Raw genomic sequence first — 16,216 nt, forward strand, 5'->3', positions numbered from 1 at the left:
TTTGGTATGTTTGCGTCATTATGTACAGCTGTTTATTTGTGATTTCCCAGAACATTAGTAATTTACTACATACGTACAATGTAATCAACAAACAATGAATCAACAGAAGAGCTAAAGACAGAGAGACAGACAGGCGGCGGATCTGAGCACGCACAAACTTATAAGGTACGCTTTAATACTATTGGTGTTGTATGGAGCTGCTAATACTTTACTACATCAACAGCGACGCCATGGCAACGGTATATAATGAGTAATAGCTTTTGTACTGCATGGTGGTGTAGGGAAGGGGTCTTATCTTGGGACTCAACTTAATATTTTTTTTTGACATTTTTTGAATATTTCTGAGCAGTAGTTTGAGATTCATGAGGCCACAGCAGCTGCAACTTAAAACAGATTTAGAAAAAAAATGTACTTTTAGTTTTTAGAATGAGCCTACTGATACTGGCTGTGTTCACATGCACAAAATATCTGATCGCTATCTGATTTCCTGAAATTTCGTGTCAGCAGTTATGTCTAACGTGTAATATGATTTCTTTCTGACTGGTCACACCTGCACAAAAAAACTAATGCAGCAAAGGAAACTGAAAAAGAAAATGTTACAGATTAAAATTCATTAGCCTATGTAACAGTTTCTCTAAAAAAATGCTAATTTTGATGATCAGATTTCTCTTGTGTATTTGCCTGGCAGATCCAGAATTATCTCTCTGTATTTTTATACTGATTTATAGCAGTCAGGTCCCCACTTCCTCTGTTGCGTCTCAAGGCCGGTCAAATGTAATTGTCCAATCAAATTCGATTTTCTCAGAGGAGCTCACTGGTCACTGAGGATTTACAAGTAAAATCTCATCTCAGATTAATAGAATTTAGTGTTTTGCTCATTATTGCTGCAGAAATCCAAATTTTTTCTCAGCCTCTTGTGATATACTTCTACTGGACTAAGTTTGTCCCTGACTGGCTAATCCACCTGTCAATCATGCCCATCTTCGTAAAGGAATCAAAACATTCTGGATCCCAGGCAACTTGTGCATGTAAACACACCAAAAATAAGATCTATTTTTCTGATTATTCTAATATCCGAGTTTTACTGGTAAATATATTCATTATCCATTTGAATTTTATAGTTACAAAAAATAAACATTGGATAATTACTGTCAAAATGAAAAATAAAATATACTGATGTTTAAATTTCTATTGAGTAATACATCTTTACATTAACATTAGTAGGCTTATTTACAGCACATGACCTGCCATGCACAAACTACTACACCCATACAAAAGCTGAAGAGTCTAACAAATGTATGGATCTGAAGAGGAGCAAACAGCGAAAAGCTGAAATGTCAAATGACTCTCTTCACAACAGTAGCACGAGCACAGAGCGCCCCCTACTGTGTGACCCCTGATATTGTCCCAAAATAAGGCTGTTGGTTATAGGCACACCAAGGTACAACTGAGCTGAGCAAAATATGTGCATTTCCATAAGTTTTACAAACGTGACGGATGGTTGCATGAGTTACTACTAATACCAGAGATTATTATCACAAAAATGTTAAATAAAATACAAAAAAAAAATAAAATCATAAAATTAGGATGTAGCAGAGACAAAACGCAAATGCATCATTGGCAAAGAACTGCTGGTGAGAGAGGAGTGCACGTAGGACTGGTGCACGAGCTGTAGTGTGTGTGTGGTTGTGAGTGTGAATGAGCAAGCGAGGTAGCAGAGAAAAAAAAAAGAAACAGATAATAAGCAAAACAAAACAGAATTACACTGCAGTAGAGATGCAACAATCCTGGCATAAAACGAAATACATAAAAGTTCAGTATATAGTTTAATATAGTCTTTAAAATGTTGTACCTGTGTTAAAAGTCCTATAGTACACACAATAGACTCTTATGAGCTTTAAGTAATTTTAAAATGTTTTTCACCTCATCAAAAACATATGTCTGAGTAATTTTGAATTATTTGTCTGTCTACATTTCCAAAGGTCAAAAAGCTCTGTTCCACCTCATGATGTCACGCAGCAGTTGTGTGTTAATCGTGTGACTGAAACAAAACACAACTCCAGGCATGTTTTTGATGAGGAAACAACATTTTAACGATCAGAAAATAGCATAACATGGGCTCTTTAAAGGTGAATTATGTAACTTTTCTGACGGAGTGTCCTCCATCTGCTCTGTGGAGATGCTGTTGTTTTGTATCCGTCTCCGTGGAGACAAGCAGGGCAAGTTGCGGGTTACATCTGTGCATTCTCACCGAACGCATGTTTCAGCAATAAAAAATAACTATGACTGAATAAATGCAACAGGTTATACAATAAATGGCAATAAATGACAGGCAAAGCAATGACATCTCCATGGAGACAAGCGGGGTGTGGACCCTCCTCCAGAAATATTACATAATGCAATGTTACTTTCACCTGAAGCAGCTGACATACTTCAAGCTAGATATAACTGTATACGCCATACTTAAAAATATGCTTTTGTTTTACTACTTTGCTAGGTTAAAAATAAGTAATGTTTACATTTTTTATTCTGAGTCCAGTAATCCCTTATAGTCCAGGAGTGGTCATTGGTAGAAGAAGTGTCAAAGGTAGAACTGGACAATGTTAATTAAGATGTATAATGCTCTGAGTGATATAGGTCCTCGAGTTTACAACTGAAATTGCCCTGCTTTTGATTTCTAACACAGTGTCCATATGACTAGCCTACATTTGAAAGCTTCTCAACCTAACTAGTTTTGATTCTTAAGCTACAGAAAGCTGAATAAACTCCTGGCTTTACGTCGCAAGATTTGACAACTAATGGCAGTATGTGATAGTAGAATTTTTGACATCTCTACTGCAACTGCTCTTATAATCTGCTGACTCCACACTTACATCTGCATTAAGCATCACAGCCCATTGCTTTGTCGAGAACAGAAAAGCACTGAAAGCGCGGCAGCCACACAACATTAAGAAGATGTATTATAGTTGAAAAGTCAGAAGGCTCGCTGTGTTGCTTCTGTAGCGCACATACATATCTGAAGAATTGAGCATATTTGCCAAAGAGAAACAGAGGAAGAATGCAGAAGCGTGTGGGATTTGGACAAACAACATTACACGTACGTTTAGAATCTAAGCTGGGATCCCAATGTTACGAGTCCTGTCAGATAGAAAGGTGAGATGGCACAAAGGCAGTTGTGAAAGAGTTACTGTGTTGTTTGTGGCTAATCCTTACGTAGGCTTTGTTGCACTTTAAAAGAAATCGTCACTTACATTTGTGTCTAGTTTTGCCCCGAAGTGTGAACAGACAGAGGGTCATAGATCTTTAGAAGACTGAAGTTTGTGGACGATTAATGTACTCATCTGAAAAAGCCTCGTTTAAGACCATGTTTAAGGCATATGTTTAAAATAAGGGCTGCACAATAGATGGCAAAATTGACAAAAAATGACATTACAAGAACATTTATAGCAACACAAAGTTTAAAGTTTTCTTAAAATATTAATCACATTTTATTCATGATTTCCTTATTATTGTAGTTCCAAATTTAGCCTTGTTTTGGTCCTAGTATATTCTATATCTTTGTACATCAAGATGTTTACATTTTTGTTTTAATTTAACCAAGCTTAGGGTGACCAGACTTCTCTATTTATCTTTGACAGTCAAACTTTTGTCCCAGCAGATTTATCCAAAACCAGTCCCAGTCCCATGTGTCCCTATTTTCTGACCAATTTGATCCCTGCTAGAGTAAAGAAGGGAATTCATTGTCATTTTTTCAGCCAAAATACATAAAAAAGGAGCTTGAAAATTCCCAAATGGACTGAGTACATAACAATTTTTCTTAATCACGCACTCTTTTAACAATTTTATTATTACCAACCACCCCAAACTGAGATTGTCCCAGTTTTTGATTTTGAAAAACTGGTCACGCTAACCAAGCTTATAGTTTTAAAAAGTACATAAAATATCACAATAGTATTATCTGAACGCAAAACATCAGTATCCCAGTTATGATCGGGTTTTTTGAGTATCCTGAATACTGCCATAACCAGAATTTGCCTGATAACTGGGATACTGATGTACACATATACGCACTCACTGTTATGAAATATCATTTAAAAAATATATATATACTGTATATATTATGCAGCCCTAAATAAAATCAATCTAGAATTCTTTCACTGGAATTTCTACTTTCAACTTTTCAACTTAACTAGAAACACTGCTAAAATGTAAGCTACACTAATAGAAAATAGCAGCAAGAAATATGCAGGCTATTTCTTCGTCAAAATGCAAACACGGTACTCCAAACTGCAAATGTCTTCTTTTCTTTAACCATGTCTTGTCCACACTTCCGTAAAGACAACCCTAGCGATGGCTAATTGTAATGCTAACCCAGAGTTGAGGTAAAATTGTCCAGCATCTGAAGAAAGAACCAGAGAGTTAAAACTGTACATAAACGACAAAAAATAGTGTTAAAATATATAACCAACTGTATCCTATTTAACAATCAAGCTGCAACAAAAATATATATGTTTATACTGACTGAGTATGTGCTGAGGGAGAGGTAGTATGTTGGGGTAACTGCAGCGCTGAGTTGAATAGAGTTTAAGAAATGAGGCAGAGAGAGGAGCTAGTGAGTAAAGAAGTTAACATAAAAAAAACAAAAAACATTGGGATCCACTCCTTACACCGACTGCTCTGATGGAAACTGAAATGTAGTTTGAGCTAAAATCAACACTGCAAAGGTTTCGTCAGTATGTATGAGTGTCTGTGTATTGGCTTGTTATGTTTGGTTCCCTTGAAGGCTATTGTACATCCTGTAAATGAGGTATTTGATTCCAGCTGTTTTTGTAATAAGGCTACTGAGGTGGAGCTGCTGACCTGGGTCGATGGCAGGGCGGAGTTAGGGAAACTGAAAGTGAGTTTTAAGGGTTTAAATCATCACGACGTTGATAATACTGTAGAAATTCTTATTGTAAAGGAGAAGTAAGTGCGTACTTTTGGTTATGTCTTTGTGGTTGGTTCACCTAGCCTTGTTTGGAAAGAGCAAGGGGTTTCAGATTGTGCAGTACTATTTTTTCATCACCATGGTTTAAAAGGTGCACTGCGTAACTTTCCCAAAGGAGTGTTCGCCACCTGCTCATCTCCGTGGAGATGTTAATGCTTTGCCCAGCATGTTCCACAACATAGCATTAAACTCTTCTAACTTCATAGAGGCAAGAAAGGCAACTGCACCAAGTTACAAGTAAGGTCTGTGGAGAGTAAGATAGCATTATTTACTCCAAGATATTTATATTTTTGAACTGTAAATATGTAGAAATAAATGTAAAATAAGTTTGTCGCCATACAGTGAAACATTTTAGGCAAAGCAATAACAATCAATGCAACAGAGACAAGAAGGTAGTGGACCCCGCACCAAAAAAAGTTACATACTGCACCGTTAATTAGTTTAGTATTATATAAAAAATGATGTGTATTTTGTATGGTAGCATTTGTACTGAATAAAGTTTGTGATCGGAACCACTTTCAGCCCTTAAAATTATGTCTGAAATTCACACATATTTTCTAGGCTGACAATATCGAATAAAAATCTATATTTTGTAGTGCATAAATACAAGGTAATACTAGTAAATACAAAGAATATATAGTATCAGATAATACTTTTGCCACATTAGCATTAATGTACCATGTATCATCATGGTTACATTTCTGAAACTCTCTTCAAGAAAGTCTAAGAATCCTTTTGTAATTTGATACAAATTATAACTAGTCTCACAATAAGCAAAAACATAGAGTCCATCTATGTTGATGCTTCTAAAATACATCATTGGAAAAGTGCAATATAATTGGGTCTTTTGGTTTTAAGGGTTATTTTAAATTGTGTTTTTGAAGCCAAATGCTGCCAGCTTTATCTAGTGCTGGCAACGTGTCTCATACATACTTCTCTTTCACAAATGATGCAAAATACAAACCCTTAAAACACCATTCTGTTTCCCCGTCTCCATCCTGCTTCCATTTGTTCAAACAGAAATTGCAGATGCTGTTTGAAAGTCCACTTGCTAATCTAAAAATGTTCCGATAAAACAGAACCAGAGGAGCTGCGATGTATGATCGTGACAATGGTACACTTTGGGTTTTAGGAGGCGATATTTTTGTCAGTCTCTGCACTCTACATCCGCCTGTGGCAACATGTCCTTTTTGAAAAGAAAAACAAAAAACTCTGTACAGACTTACAGAACAGACATTGCTTTCTGGAGTCCAAAGTTTGTTTCTGAAAATCCATTCCTGCTTTTGACTACTTCAGTTTCCAGAGTCTGAAGTCCTATCCGACCCCATCAGCCCTTGGTGTGCCACGGTCGATTCCAGAAAAGCAGAGCTGTTGAAGTTAAAGCTATGAATCCTGCTGTACATTGCTATTGCAGAACAAAGAGGTGGTTAGATGGTCAATGGTCAAATAGGCACGCACATGCTGTTGCTATACGAGTCAATATAGGCAGTGTTAGTTTGTTTGATTGTGTCTGACATAGCTTCATAGTTACACAGCTGGGGACCGTCCAAAGACTCTCCTCCAAAGTGTCCCATATCAGTCTCAGAAGAATCTAGTGAAACTATCCGAGTGAAGCTGGAACAAAGTCTCCAAGGTCCACTGCTCTTCTCTGCTTCATTAGAAAACAACGTCTCAGCGCAAGCATAGTAAGACAGCAAACTCTAATAACAGAACAATCTTGTGGGAAAAAACACAATTGAAAAATATGGATTTTCTATATAATTGTCCAGAGCTTATTGATTGACATGAAAAAGAAGAAAGCCGTACATCCATAAGCTGGGAATGGACAGAAGGGCGGCCCTTGTCACGTGATCCGGCCAATAGGGACACACTTGAGGCAGACGGAATGCTTAACCACCAATGGGAATGTCATGTGAGAGAAGTGACCAGTGACTTTAAAGGACCTTCTCTTGTAGCTTATAAATATATTATGTTAAAGTTTACAGATCTACACCCATACCATCTTGGCATCATTTTAATTGTGAAGCCCTTCCTTCGTCCTGTACCAGGTGCTTTTTCTTCCCACAACTTTCCAAATGCTCTGATTTACTGTATTTTTCCACACATCAACAACATTAGGCCAAAACTTTGAGTAATCTGGCCTTGCCAAAAAAGTAGTATCATACATTTAGAAATGTATCATATAAGTGCTAAACGTTGAAAAACAATATTATATTAAGTATTTTAATTATTTACTGATACAATTTATTAATTACCAATATTGTCCTTTCTTTGTTTCCAAGGACATGACCAGTTCCCCAGCCTGGTAAGTTTATATGTTTTAAAGTCAAATTGCTAACAGCATCAGCCCCGAATGAATCCAATAAAAAAAAAAAGCTCACTAAGATCCAGCTCAAGTGCATTCACATCTTCTATTCATGTCAAAACAAAGTCACCCTGACCAGGGCGCACCCCTTCAGTCCATTCAGTCTGAGTTAAACAGAAAAGGCATCTCCTAGTTGCATATAGTGCTGTACGTCCAGAGCATGTCATCAACTGAAATCTTAGTATTTTAGCCTACATTAATCTCTAACTATGTACAAACCTATAGCAAAGTGGTATTTACAGAGTTTGTCCACAAGGGGGGGCTCCAGGCCTGTATGAAGGGTGAGCATGCACTGTGTCCAGAGAGTGAGAAATGATATGTAGTGATGTCCCAACAACATCCAAAACCTCGCTTATGTGGCTGGTGTACAGACAACAGACGTGACCATTTGTGAATGAAAAAACTCCCATACCATTGCCCCGCTTCAAAGACTTACTTAGATACGATACATGTTATATGCTATTGCTACTGTCTCTATATCATGTTTTTAAGGCTAATTAAATACTTGAGTGAGTTAAGGTGTCAGTTTTGGAGATTACAATTTGAATAAAAAAATGAAACAGGAATGGAGAATGGGTAGTTTATATAAAGTCCCTTTAGCTTAGTTGTACTGTTATGTTTTAGGATTATATCACAGTGATGTAGAGGTTTGAAAACAATCTCTGTCAGATTTGATTGTAAGCTTACGCCACACACACGTAAACACTAATACACACGATTACCAGACAAACTATTCCCTGAGGCAACAGCAGCTAGTTGGCTTGGCTCCAACTATCTAGCTCCACTCAGTACAGTTACATGCATGCCTATTTCAGACGATGGGACAGCTGGATTTGACTATGCTGCATACTTTTAGCCTAAAGCTAGTGTAGTACAATTCCCTATGTGATCATGTGGTTACAGGGCTACATAATCAAGATATGGCAAAGATTACAGACAGTGCTACACTAGCTTGCTCTTTAAAGCAGTGGTTTGAAAAGATATATATTTTTGTAACTAACAGAATGAATTTATTTAAAGCTGTCCTAGTCCAAAGATAAGAAAGTGAATCTACTGCCAATCCAAACTCAAAAGACATTTACATTGAAGTCTGACTCAGGCAGTGGGTCCATTTCCTCCACATGTGTGTAACTGCACTGACGGTCTTAGCAGCAGTCTAAACTATTCCGACAAATATTTTGGATTATTCCGAAAACATGGCGTTATAAGTCAGTCATCAGACTTCACAGGTCCAAAGAGCAGACAGTACATGTGCTCCCCTGTTCAGAGCCTGGTAGCGCCCCCTTGTGGTCCATCAATACTCTCATACACTGTACACACGTCACAAAAATAGACTCCTGGCACACTCCGTTCCTCTGCACACATTTGTCTTCAACACATGATAGAGGTGGGGCCTTCAGATCCTCTATGTCAAACAACACTCATTACTGTGCTTCAATAGAAGCCACCATGATTCATTCTCTTAAATATAGTTTTATAAAGATATATCAGCTTATTGTTATATATAGCATTATACATACATTCTAGTTCATGAAGACTCCCTTTTGAATTGAAAAAGGGAACTCCACCTGTAGTAATGTCCCACCTCCTCTACTCATTTCTGGTAATTCTCTTCACTGAGATGCTCTTCTTTACACTTTCTTATCTGGCCATCTGATTTTCTCAAAAACAAACAAAATATCAATCTCACCCAAGTATGTATAAGCCCTGGCCTTTCAAATACTCAATAAAATATCAATGATTAATGATATATAGTAGGTGTAGGAGGCTAATTTTAGCAATGCAGCTAGCATTAAGCTCTAGCTTACTAGTTGTTTTAAGATATGCTTAGCCAATCCTCTCTATCACTGGGATGCAATGAGGATGGAAAGACAGGTGGACACAAAACAAAGGAACACATATGTCCAGGGTAAGTGGGGCAAGACAATCTTTGGGGAGAAATCAGGGGAGTTGATGCTAGCCACAAGGTTAATGTTGGTATAAGAATAATAACTGCAGTATTTTTGCAGTGTATCCGAGCGAATTCCAGCGGTGAGTTCAGAGGAGGAGGTTATAAGGGGTGGCTGTCTGTACGGTGATCCATATTTCTCCTACATTTGCCGGTTTTGGTGGTGGAGAAGGCTGTTGAGTGTTGAGTTATCCGTCCTGTAAAGTCCTGTTGGGGTGTGTGAATGGGAGGGGCCTGAGCTAGGACACTTCGCTCCCGAACACCTCCAGGACCAGGGGGGTGAGCTGCATGCTGTGCTCCGGCTGGAAGGACAGCGAGCGGTACTGCTTGGAGTGCTCCTCGTTCAGGCTGCGCAGGTCAGCGAGCTTCTGGATCATCTTGGCATAGAGCAGGCGTCCTCCAGGGTGGTTGACTCTTATGTAGGCCTGCAGAACATCAGACAGCCTGTCCTGCAGCTGCTCCACAAGGGCGTGGTCCTGAACTCCGGGACGGTCTGACACAAGAGGAAAAAATGTTTAAAATTCTACACCAATTTAACAAGTGATTCCCGTCTGCTCCTAAGAAGCCCAAAAGAAAAGAGCTTTTAACAGTGCTTGCGCTTCTATAATTATATACTATGTCTATTATTAACTCATTGGGATAATGATAATAATAATGATGCCTTGCACTTGAAATTCGCTTTAAGGCTAGTCCAAGCTTCTCAAAGAGCTACACTGTAGTCATTATTCATTCAACCCACACTTATGTAAGCTACTTATGTAGCCACAGCAGCCCTGATGTAGAGTGACAGGCCAAGGGCCCCACCGACCATCACCAAGCAAATTCATACAAGGCAAGGTGGGGGATGTGTCTTGCCTGAGGACACAACAAGAGAAACTGGTAAGGAATCGAACCTGCGAGTGGACAAATGCCGCTGACCACTGAGTCACAGTCCACACTTACAGTTAATGTAAACGTGTTAAAACATGTATATATGGCCCTGTACTATACAGCTGCACATGGCTAGTAAAAAATAACAAAAAAGAACACTCCAGCTGTGTTGTTTTAAAGCATATATTTAGAATCAGGCCTACTCTGCTGCACCAGGCCCACTCTGGTGTTTAATGAAAGTGGGTCACGACATCAGACATGGCTGTAATGGTTTGTCCTGGTGGTAGAGCACAGACACAGAGAGAGAGGACAAGTACCTGGGGAGAGCAGGCAGATGGCCATCAGCAGCACGTGCTCCTCCTCGTGAAGGTTCAGCTTCTTCAGACCCACCTGGAACTTCACCAGAGGCTCCAGCAGCTCCAGAGTGTGACCCGCTGCACACAGCACAGACACAGTCAGAACATACACTGGACATGGGCAATCTGAACTTCTGAGGCTGCACCAGAATGCAAACACACTCTTACACTGTTTTGGAGTTCATTCAGCGTTATGAGGAGAAATATAAACTGATGATGTCTTATAAAAGCCATTTCCAGATTTTGTGCATTCTTGAAACAGACCTACTATGCAAAATTTACTTTTCAGAGCTTTTAACAATGTTATATTTGTTTCCCGTTCTCATTTACCCTCTCGAAGTTTTATTTGGAGTGATTCGTGAATGTTTGAGCAATCTTTAATCGCTCATTGTCAAGAATGCTGCTCTGCTGTCGTCTAGTTTTATTTTCTTAATCATCCAAGCTGCTTCTTCAGGTTATCAAATCAGAATTACAAAAAAGGTATATGGTGCACGAAGATACATGGAGTACAGCGTTATTTCTAACATAAAGTACTGACAAAGATGGTGATAACATATTTAAAAATCTATCTGTCTCTAATCTGATCTATCTACTTCTTGTTTTGCATTTTAGCAGTTCAGTTCTCAAACGTGTTTTCTCATAAATGCCACCGCTCCTCAAAGGGACAGATGTATTATATGATATGACATTGTAGATTAAAAACATTTCTTTCAAATTTTATTTAACATTTCTTTATAAAAAATACCCCTTCCTAGTTTTCCATGAAGGTAGTGGATCCTTGTAAAAAAAAAAAAAAAAACTGCTTAGCCTTACTCACAAAAACACATTTTGGAGTGAAAAGCATGGCCTGTTTTGCTCTCAGCCCTCAATGTGTGAAAAAATAAACCTTGTGTGCTTAGTGGTCTCTTTATTGCTTCTATGAAAATGCCATCTTCACAGTAATTTGCAGAGGAACGTAGTGTGTGGGTGATCCTCCGAAGAACGTTATATAAAGGTGCATGTGTCGTCAGCAGCAACAAGGACGCTTCTCTGTCCTTGAGAGCCTGTGTATGGAGTGAGTGAAGGACTTCATCTGTGTTCTTAATGTGAACAGTGGGAGTGCTGGGGAATTGATGAGAAAAAAACGAGCAGGAGAAGCTATAGATAATCAATACTGTGTCGGAGGGTTTGTATCCCATTGAACATGATGTGTCTTTGAAGATCAGTAAGTCAACGGGGCAACTACTTCAACTTGCTGTAATGAGTGAAATATACATGAAATACGAGCATAGTTTAATTACATTTGCGCATAATTTAGTAATAATGAAAAGGGGTCAGACAAGACGCAAAAACAAAACACGAACTGTCACAAGACTGGATAATGATCTTATAAGAGTTGTTTTTTACATGTGTTTACATTTACTTTAGACACAAAGTTGATTTATTTTGCTGGGTTACACCTCTTGAGAAGCTGTAGTTTTACAAAGTAATGCAACACTGATGGCAAAAACATTAAATAATATCTATCAAAACATTATGAGGATAGAATTGTGAACTAAACCGCTTTTTAAAACTATAAATTATGTCAAAATCTGTTCTCGAAAACGCAATCTTGTGTCTCATGAATAAATCAAACAAATATAAAAACTATTAGCACAGAAGTGTATAACATTATAATATATTATTTGTGTATTTTAGCTATAGCTTTAGCTAAAGACTGATTTTTCTCTATGTAGAGCCTGTAACTCAAACTGGACAAAACAGACGAAGAGTGGGGAGTGCCATTCATAAAAGTGTTGGAGCAAGGACTTGAGCCTAGACCACTACACTATCAAGCACTCAACTTTATAGTTGGTAATACTTTTAAAAAGGAGGAGTCCAGAATTTTCAACATCTCATTTCTTAGTGAGTCAGAGTGTTGGAGACGTGTGGAGACACTTTTTTAAAATATTCCATCCAGTCCTTGTATTTGCAGAGGTCATGGTGCTAGGCTAGTGCATGTTAATGGCCATAGTTATACTGCCACTAAAAACAGTCTTACCCACTCCACAAAACACCTGAAGCAGGTCTATTATTACACCAGACTGCCGATGTGAATGTTTGTGTCGATGGAATAATGTTTGAAATTAAACTAACCTTGCATCGCATGAATCATCGCAGGGACTATTTTCTCAGCAGCGGCGGAATTTTACTTTGCCGGTAAGACAGGTGCTATGTGATATCAGTTCGCCACTGCCAAGCTTTCTATCAGGAAGTACAACTAGCTGTTGCTACTCAGACAGAAAACCTTCAAATGCAAGGTTGGTTTTACTTCTAAAATTATTCTATCAACACAGACATTAACATTGATAGTTTGGTAATAATAGATTTGCTTTGGGTGTTTTGTGGAGTGAGTAAGACTGTTTTTAGTGGCAGTATAACTATGGCCATTGACATGCACTAGCCTAGCACCAGCGACCTCTGCAAATACAAGGACTGGATGGAATATTTTAAAAAAGTGTCTCCACACGTCTGCAACACTCTGGCTCAATAGGAAATGAGGTCCTATGCCCAAAATTTCAGACTGTCCTTTTAATAGTTTTTGTTAAACATGGCATATAACAGTGAGCTGGTACCTTTAGTGACGTCATTGATGCAGTATTTGAAGTCCGGTCCTCCACAGCTCCAGGACATGTCCTCCAGGCTGAAGGACTGGTTGGAGCGCAGCATGATGATCTCTATGGCACTGGACTTCAACAGAGCGATCTGGTCCTCGGGGGTCAGATCTCTGCAACACAACAAATGTACATTTACAAACACACTGTGAGGGATGAAGTACTCAGTTTACTTAAGTAAAAGTGCATATACAGAGGCAAACAATTATTCAAATAAAAGAAACGTATTACATGAAAAAATCTGCTTAAGTAAAAGGATTTAAGTACTCGTGTAAAATATGCACTATATAAGAGTAAAAAGTATTTCACACAGATTTTGATAGTGTTGTTCATTGCATTAAATGTAGTGATATTGATAAAAAAATATATACAGATTTTAGTCTGCAACACAGATCAATTTCTTATTTTTGTATGAATGAATGCAATGAATAATTAATTTTGTGTATTTTATTTTTTTTTTGCCCAAAGCCAATATTTGAACTCAAAACCTTTGGGCAAGTACTTTTTACTTTTCAGTCCAGTTAAACATGTACTGGAGTAGAAAATACAGATGTAAAATGTACTTAAGCAAAGTAAAGATACCTACAAATTTTACTAAAGTACAGTACTTTGCTTCCACCACTGCAAACATTATTCACTTGTGAGTAAAATCTGCAGTATATATATCGTGTAAAACTCAGTAATCACGAAACTGACAACACCATTTGGAAGTGCACCAAATTATCAGTGGAATTATCAGTAAATTGCTAAAATGGAGCCATTGCCATTTACAAAAAGCTTACTCGACTTAATGACTTATAATTGTTTTAGATGGCTCTGCAGTTCTAACGTGCTTTGATGGTGACCCATGGTATTATGTAAAATATATTATCCAGTGTTTGCAATTAGTTTGATTTAGGATTGAGTTGGAAAAATAGACACTTAGAAACATTTATCAGTACTATATTACGCAAAATACTCTTGTAGAGCTTTAAACCATGTTATAATGTTGTTATCTCATCAAAAACAGACCTGGAGTTGTGTTTTGTTTCATTCACAGATGTTTGAGTAACTCTTTTGTTAGTCCATCTACATCTCCAAAGTATTTTTCAGAGGTAGTTTTCAATTTAAGAGCTACCTTTTACCTTCCGTTCAATAGAGATGGTGGATTCCAGGGCTGAAATTATCAAAATTATTCTAGTGAAGGTGTATGGAGCTGTGTATGAAACAAAACACAATTCCAGGTATAATTTGGATAGGGAAACAACATTATAACTAGTGCTGTCGTGCGATTAAAAAAATTGAGAGATTAATTAATTATGATCTGTAATTAATTAATCTAATTAATCTCATTTTAATCCCACCTAAAAATTGCTGAGAAAAGCCTTCAATTTGAGGTATTTTCATTTAAATTCATTATTACATTATTGTGGCAGATCAAAAGAGTGATATAGATTAAAAAAAGTGACTTTATAAAGTCATTTATTGTTTAACAAATCTCTTCAAATTGCCTGTTTAGAACAAGTCTCCATGAATAAGAAACTGTTTGCTGTAAAGTTGCAAAGACGAGGAAATCTGAACATAATAACTTTTGTCTACTTAAAGACAATAAAAAGTCCAGTCTTTCCTTAACCATATTAAAAATATTATTGATAGAGAAATGCTTTATATATGAGATCACTGGTTTTAGTCCTGGTTTTAGTCCTGGTTTAGTCCTGGTTTAGTCCTGGTTTAGTCCTGGTTTAGTCCTGGTTTAGTCCTGGACTGGGTTAGTCAAGGTTTTAGGCTTGGTGTTAGTTCTGGTTTAGAGGCGCACAGGAGGAAGCGCGGTTTACGCAGCGTACGCGAGAAAACGTACGAGGTGTACGGGAGGACAGCAGTGTCCGCGCAGTAACTACGGAAGGAAACGTGGTCCGCGCGTTCTCAGGTTAATGACGATGATGAAGGTGTGTGTTTGTTCGTGTGTGTTTGTGTGTATTTGTGTGTATTTGTGTGTGTGTGTGTGTTTTGTGTGCGTGTCCCCTCATGTGGCAGGTCACTATAGGACAGTAGTGCAGACATCATGAGTCTATGCAGGTTGTTTTCACCAGTGACATTTAAGTTGTAGGCGATTTTATATTTGTTATTTTCTTTTATATTTCACGTCGGGAGAAGAATTTCTAAGACACAAATGTGTTTTTACCTGTGCACTGCTGCCTCTGTTCTACTGGCTCTTCGACCTCGTCCATTGTGTGACTGACGCCGCCAACGTTAACATGACGTTTACATCGCTCTTATTGCGCGCGTTTTGTGTGGGTTTCCGGCAAGGAGTGGAATTACCGAAATAAAAAAATATATAAATGTGTTTTTTTTGTGTGTGTGTTGTTGTCCCAACAACACATAAAAACAGGTTTTATAATAAAGCAACTCGCATACAGAAACAGTAAAGTTAGAGATTAAAAATGAGATTAACGCGATTAAAAAACATAACGCGCTAAATATGACTGTAATTAATTAATCACAATTAACGCGATAATTTGACACCCCTAATTATAACACAGATAAAAAATAGAGTAATATGGACCCATTGAACGCTATGACACATCTCGGTATTTCAACAAAGAGCAGTGGTTGCAAAACATCCCAAAACTGTTTCTTAATTAAGTTCTTTTTTTATGAAGAAGATTTGCACATGAATGGCCAATCACTTCTTTAATGACTACTGAGACTAAATGAGGCACTTGTAAAATAGAGAGAAATGGAGACATTTTAACTATTTTGCACCATTATAAATTCCCTCTTGTTTAAATTGATTTGCACTTGTCATTTTCTACAATCCTATTCAGTGCTTTCATTACGGAGAAAACTGCCACTCCGCCGCCCACAGATGTATTGAAACAGCAATATGCAAATACTTTACAATGCACGTACTGTGGAAATTGCCAGTTTTGTACAGTTAACGAACAGACACTTCTAGAAACTCCGCCATCTGTAGAGTCATTATTAAACCCAATTCTTGTGTACAGGAATCAGGACAGTGCAGAGAGCCGGTCGGAAAGAAGTAGGTGGAATTTTCCTGAGTCTAGTCAAAATAAGAAT

The 16,216-nt window shown here is 37.8% G+C and overlaps 1 protein-coding gene across 2 annotated transcripts in view; it reads right to left on the reverse strand.

The window, feature by feature from the left end:
• Positions 1 to 16,216, reverse strand: part of LOC110157973 (vitamin D3 receptor A) — a 90,982-nt gene continuing 74,766 nt past the window's right edge. For both annotated transcript variants that reach the window (XM_020922384.2, XM_020922385.2), the window contains 3 exons: positions 13,121 to 13,272; positions 10,488 to 10,604; positions 1 to 9,793 (listed from right to left, as the gene is read on the reverse strand). In XM_020922384.2, the coding sequence (XP_020778043.1) occupies positions 9,540 to 9,793; positions 10,488 to 10,604; positions 13,121 to 13,272 (523 nt within the window). In that variant the 3' untranslated portion in view covers positions 1 to 9,539. The remainder of the gene's footprint in view (positions 9,794 to 10,487; positions 10,605 to 13,120; positions 13,273 to 16,216) is intronic.

Source organism: Boleophthalmus pectinirostris, unplaced genomic scaffold (assembly GCF_026225935.1).
Source record: "Boleophthalmus pectinirostris isolate CB_2022bp ecotype Guang Dong unplaced genomic scaffold, ASM2622593v1 HiC_scaffold_8, whole genome shotgun sequence".
NCBI classification, from domain to species: domain Eukaryota; kingdom Metazoa; phylum Chordata; class Actinopteri; order Gobiiformes; family Gobiidae; genus Boleophthalmus; species Boleophthalmus pectinirostris.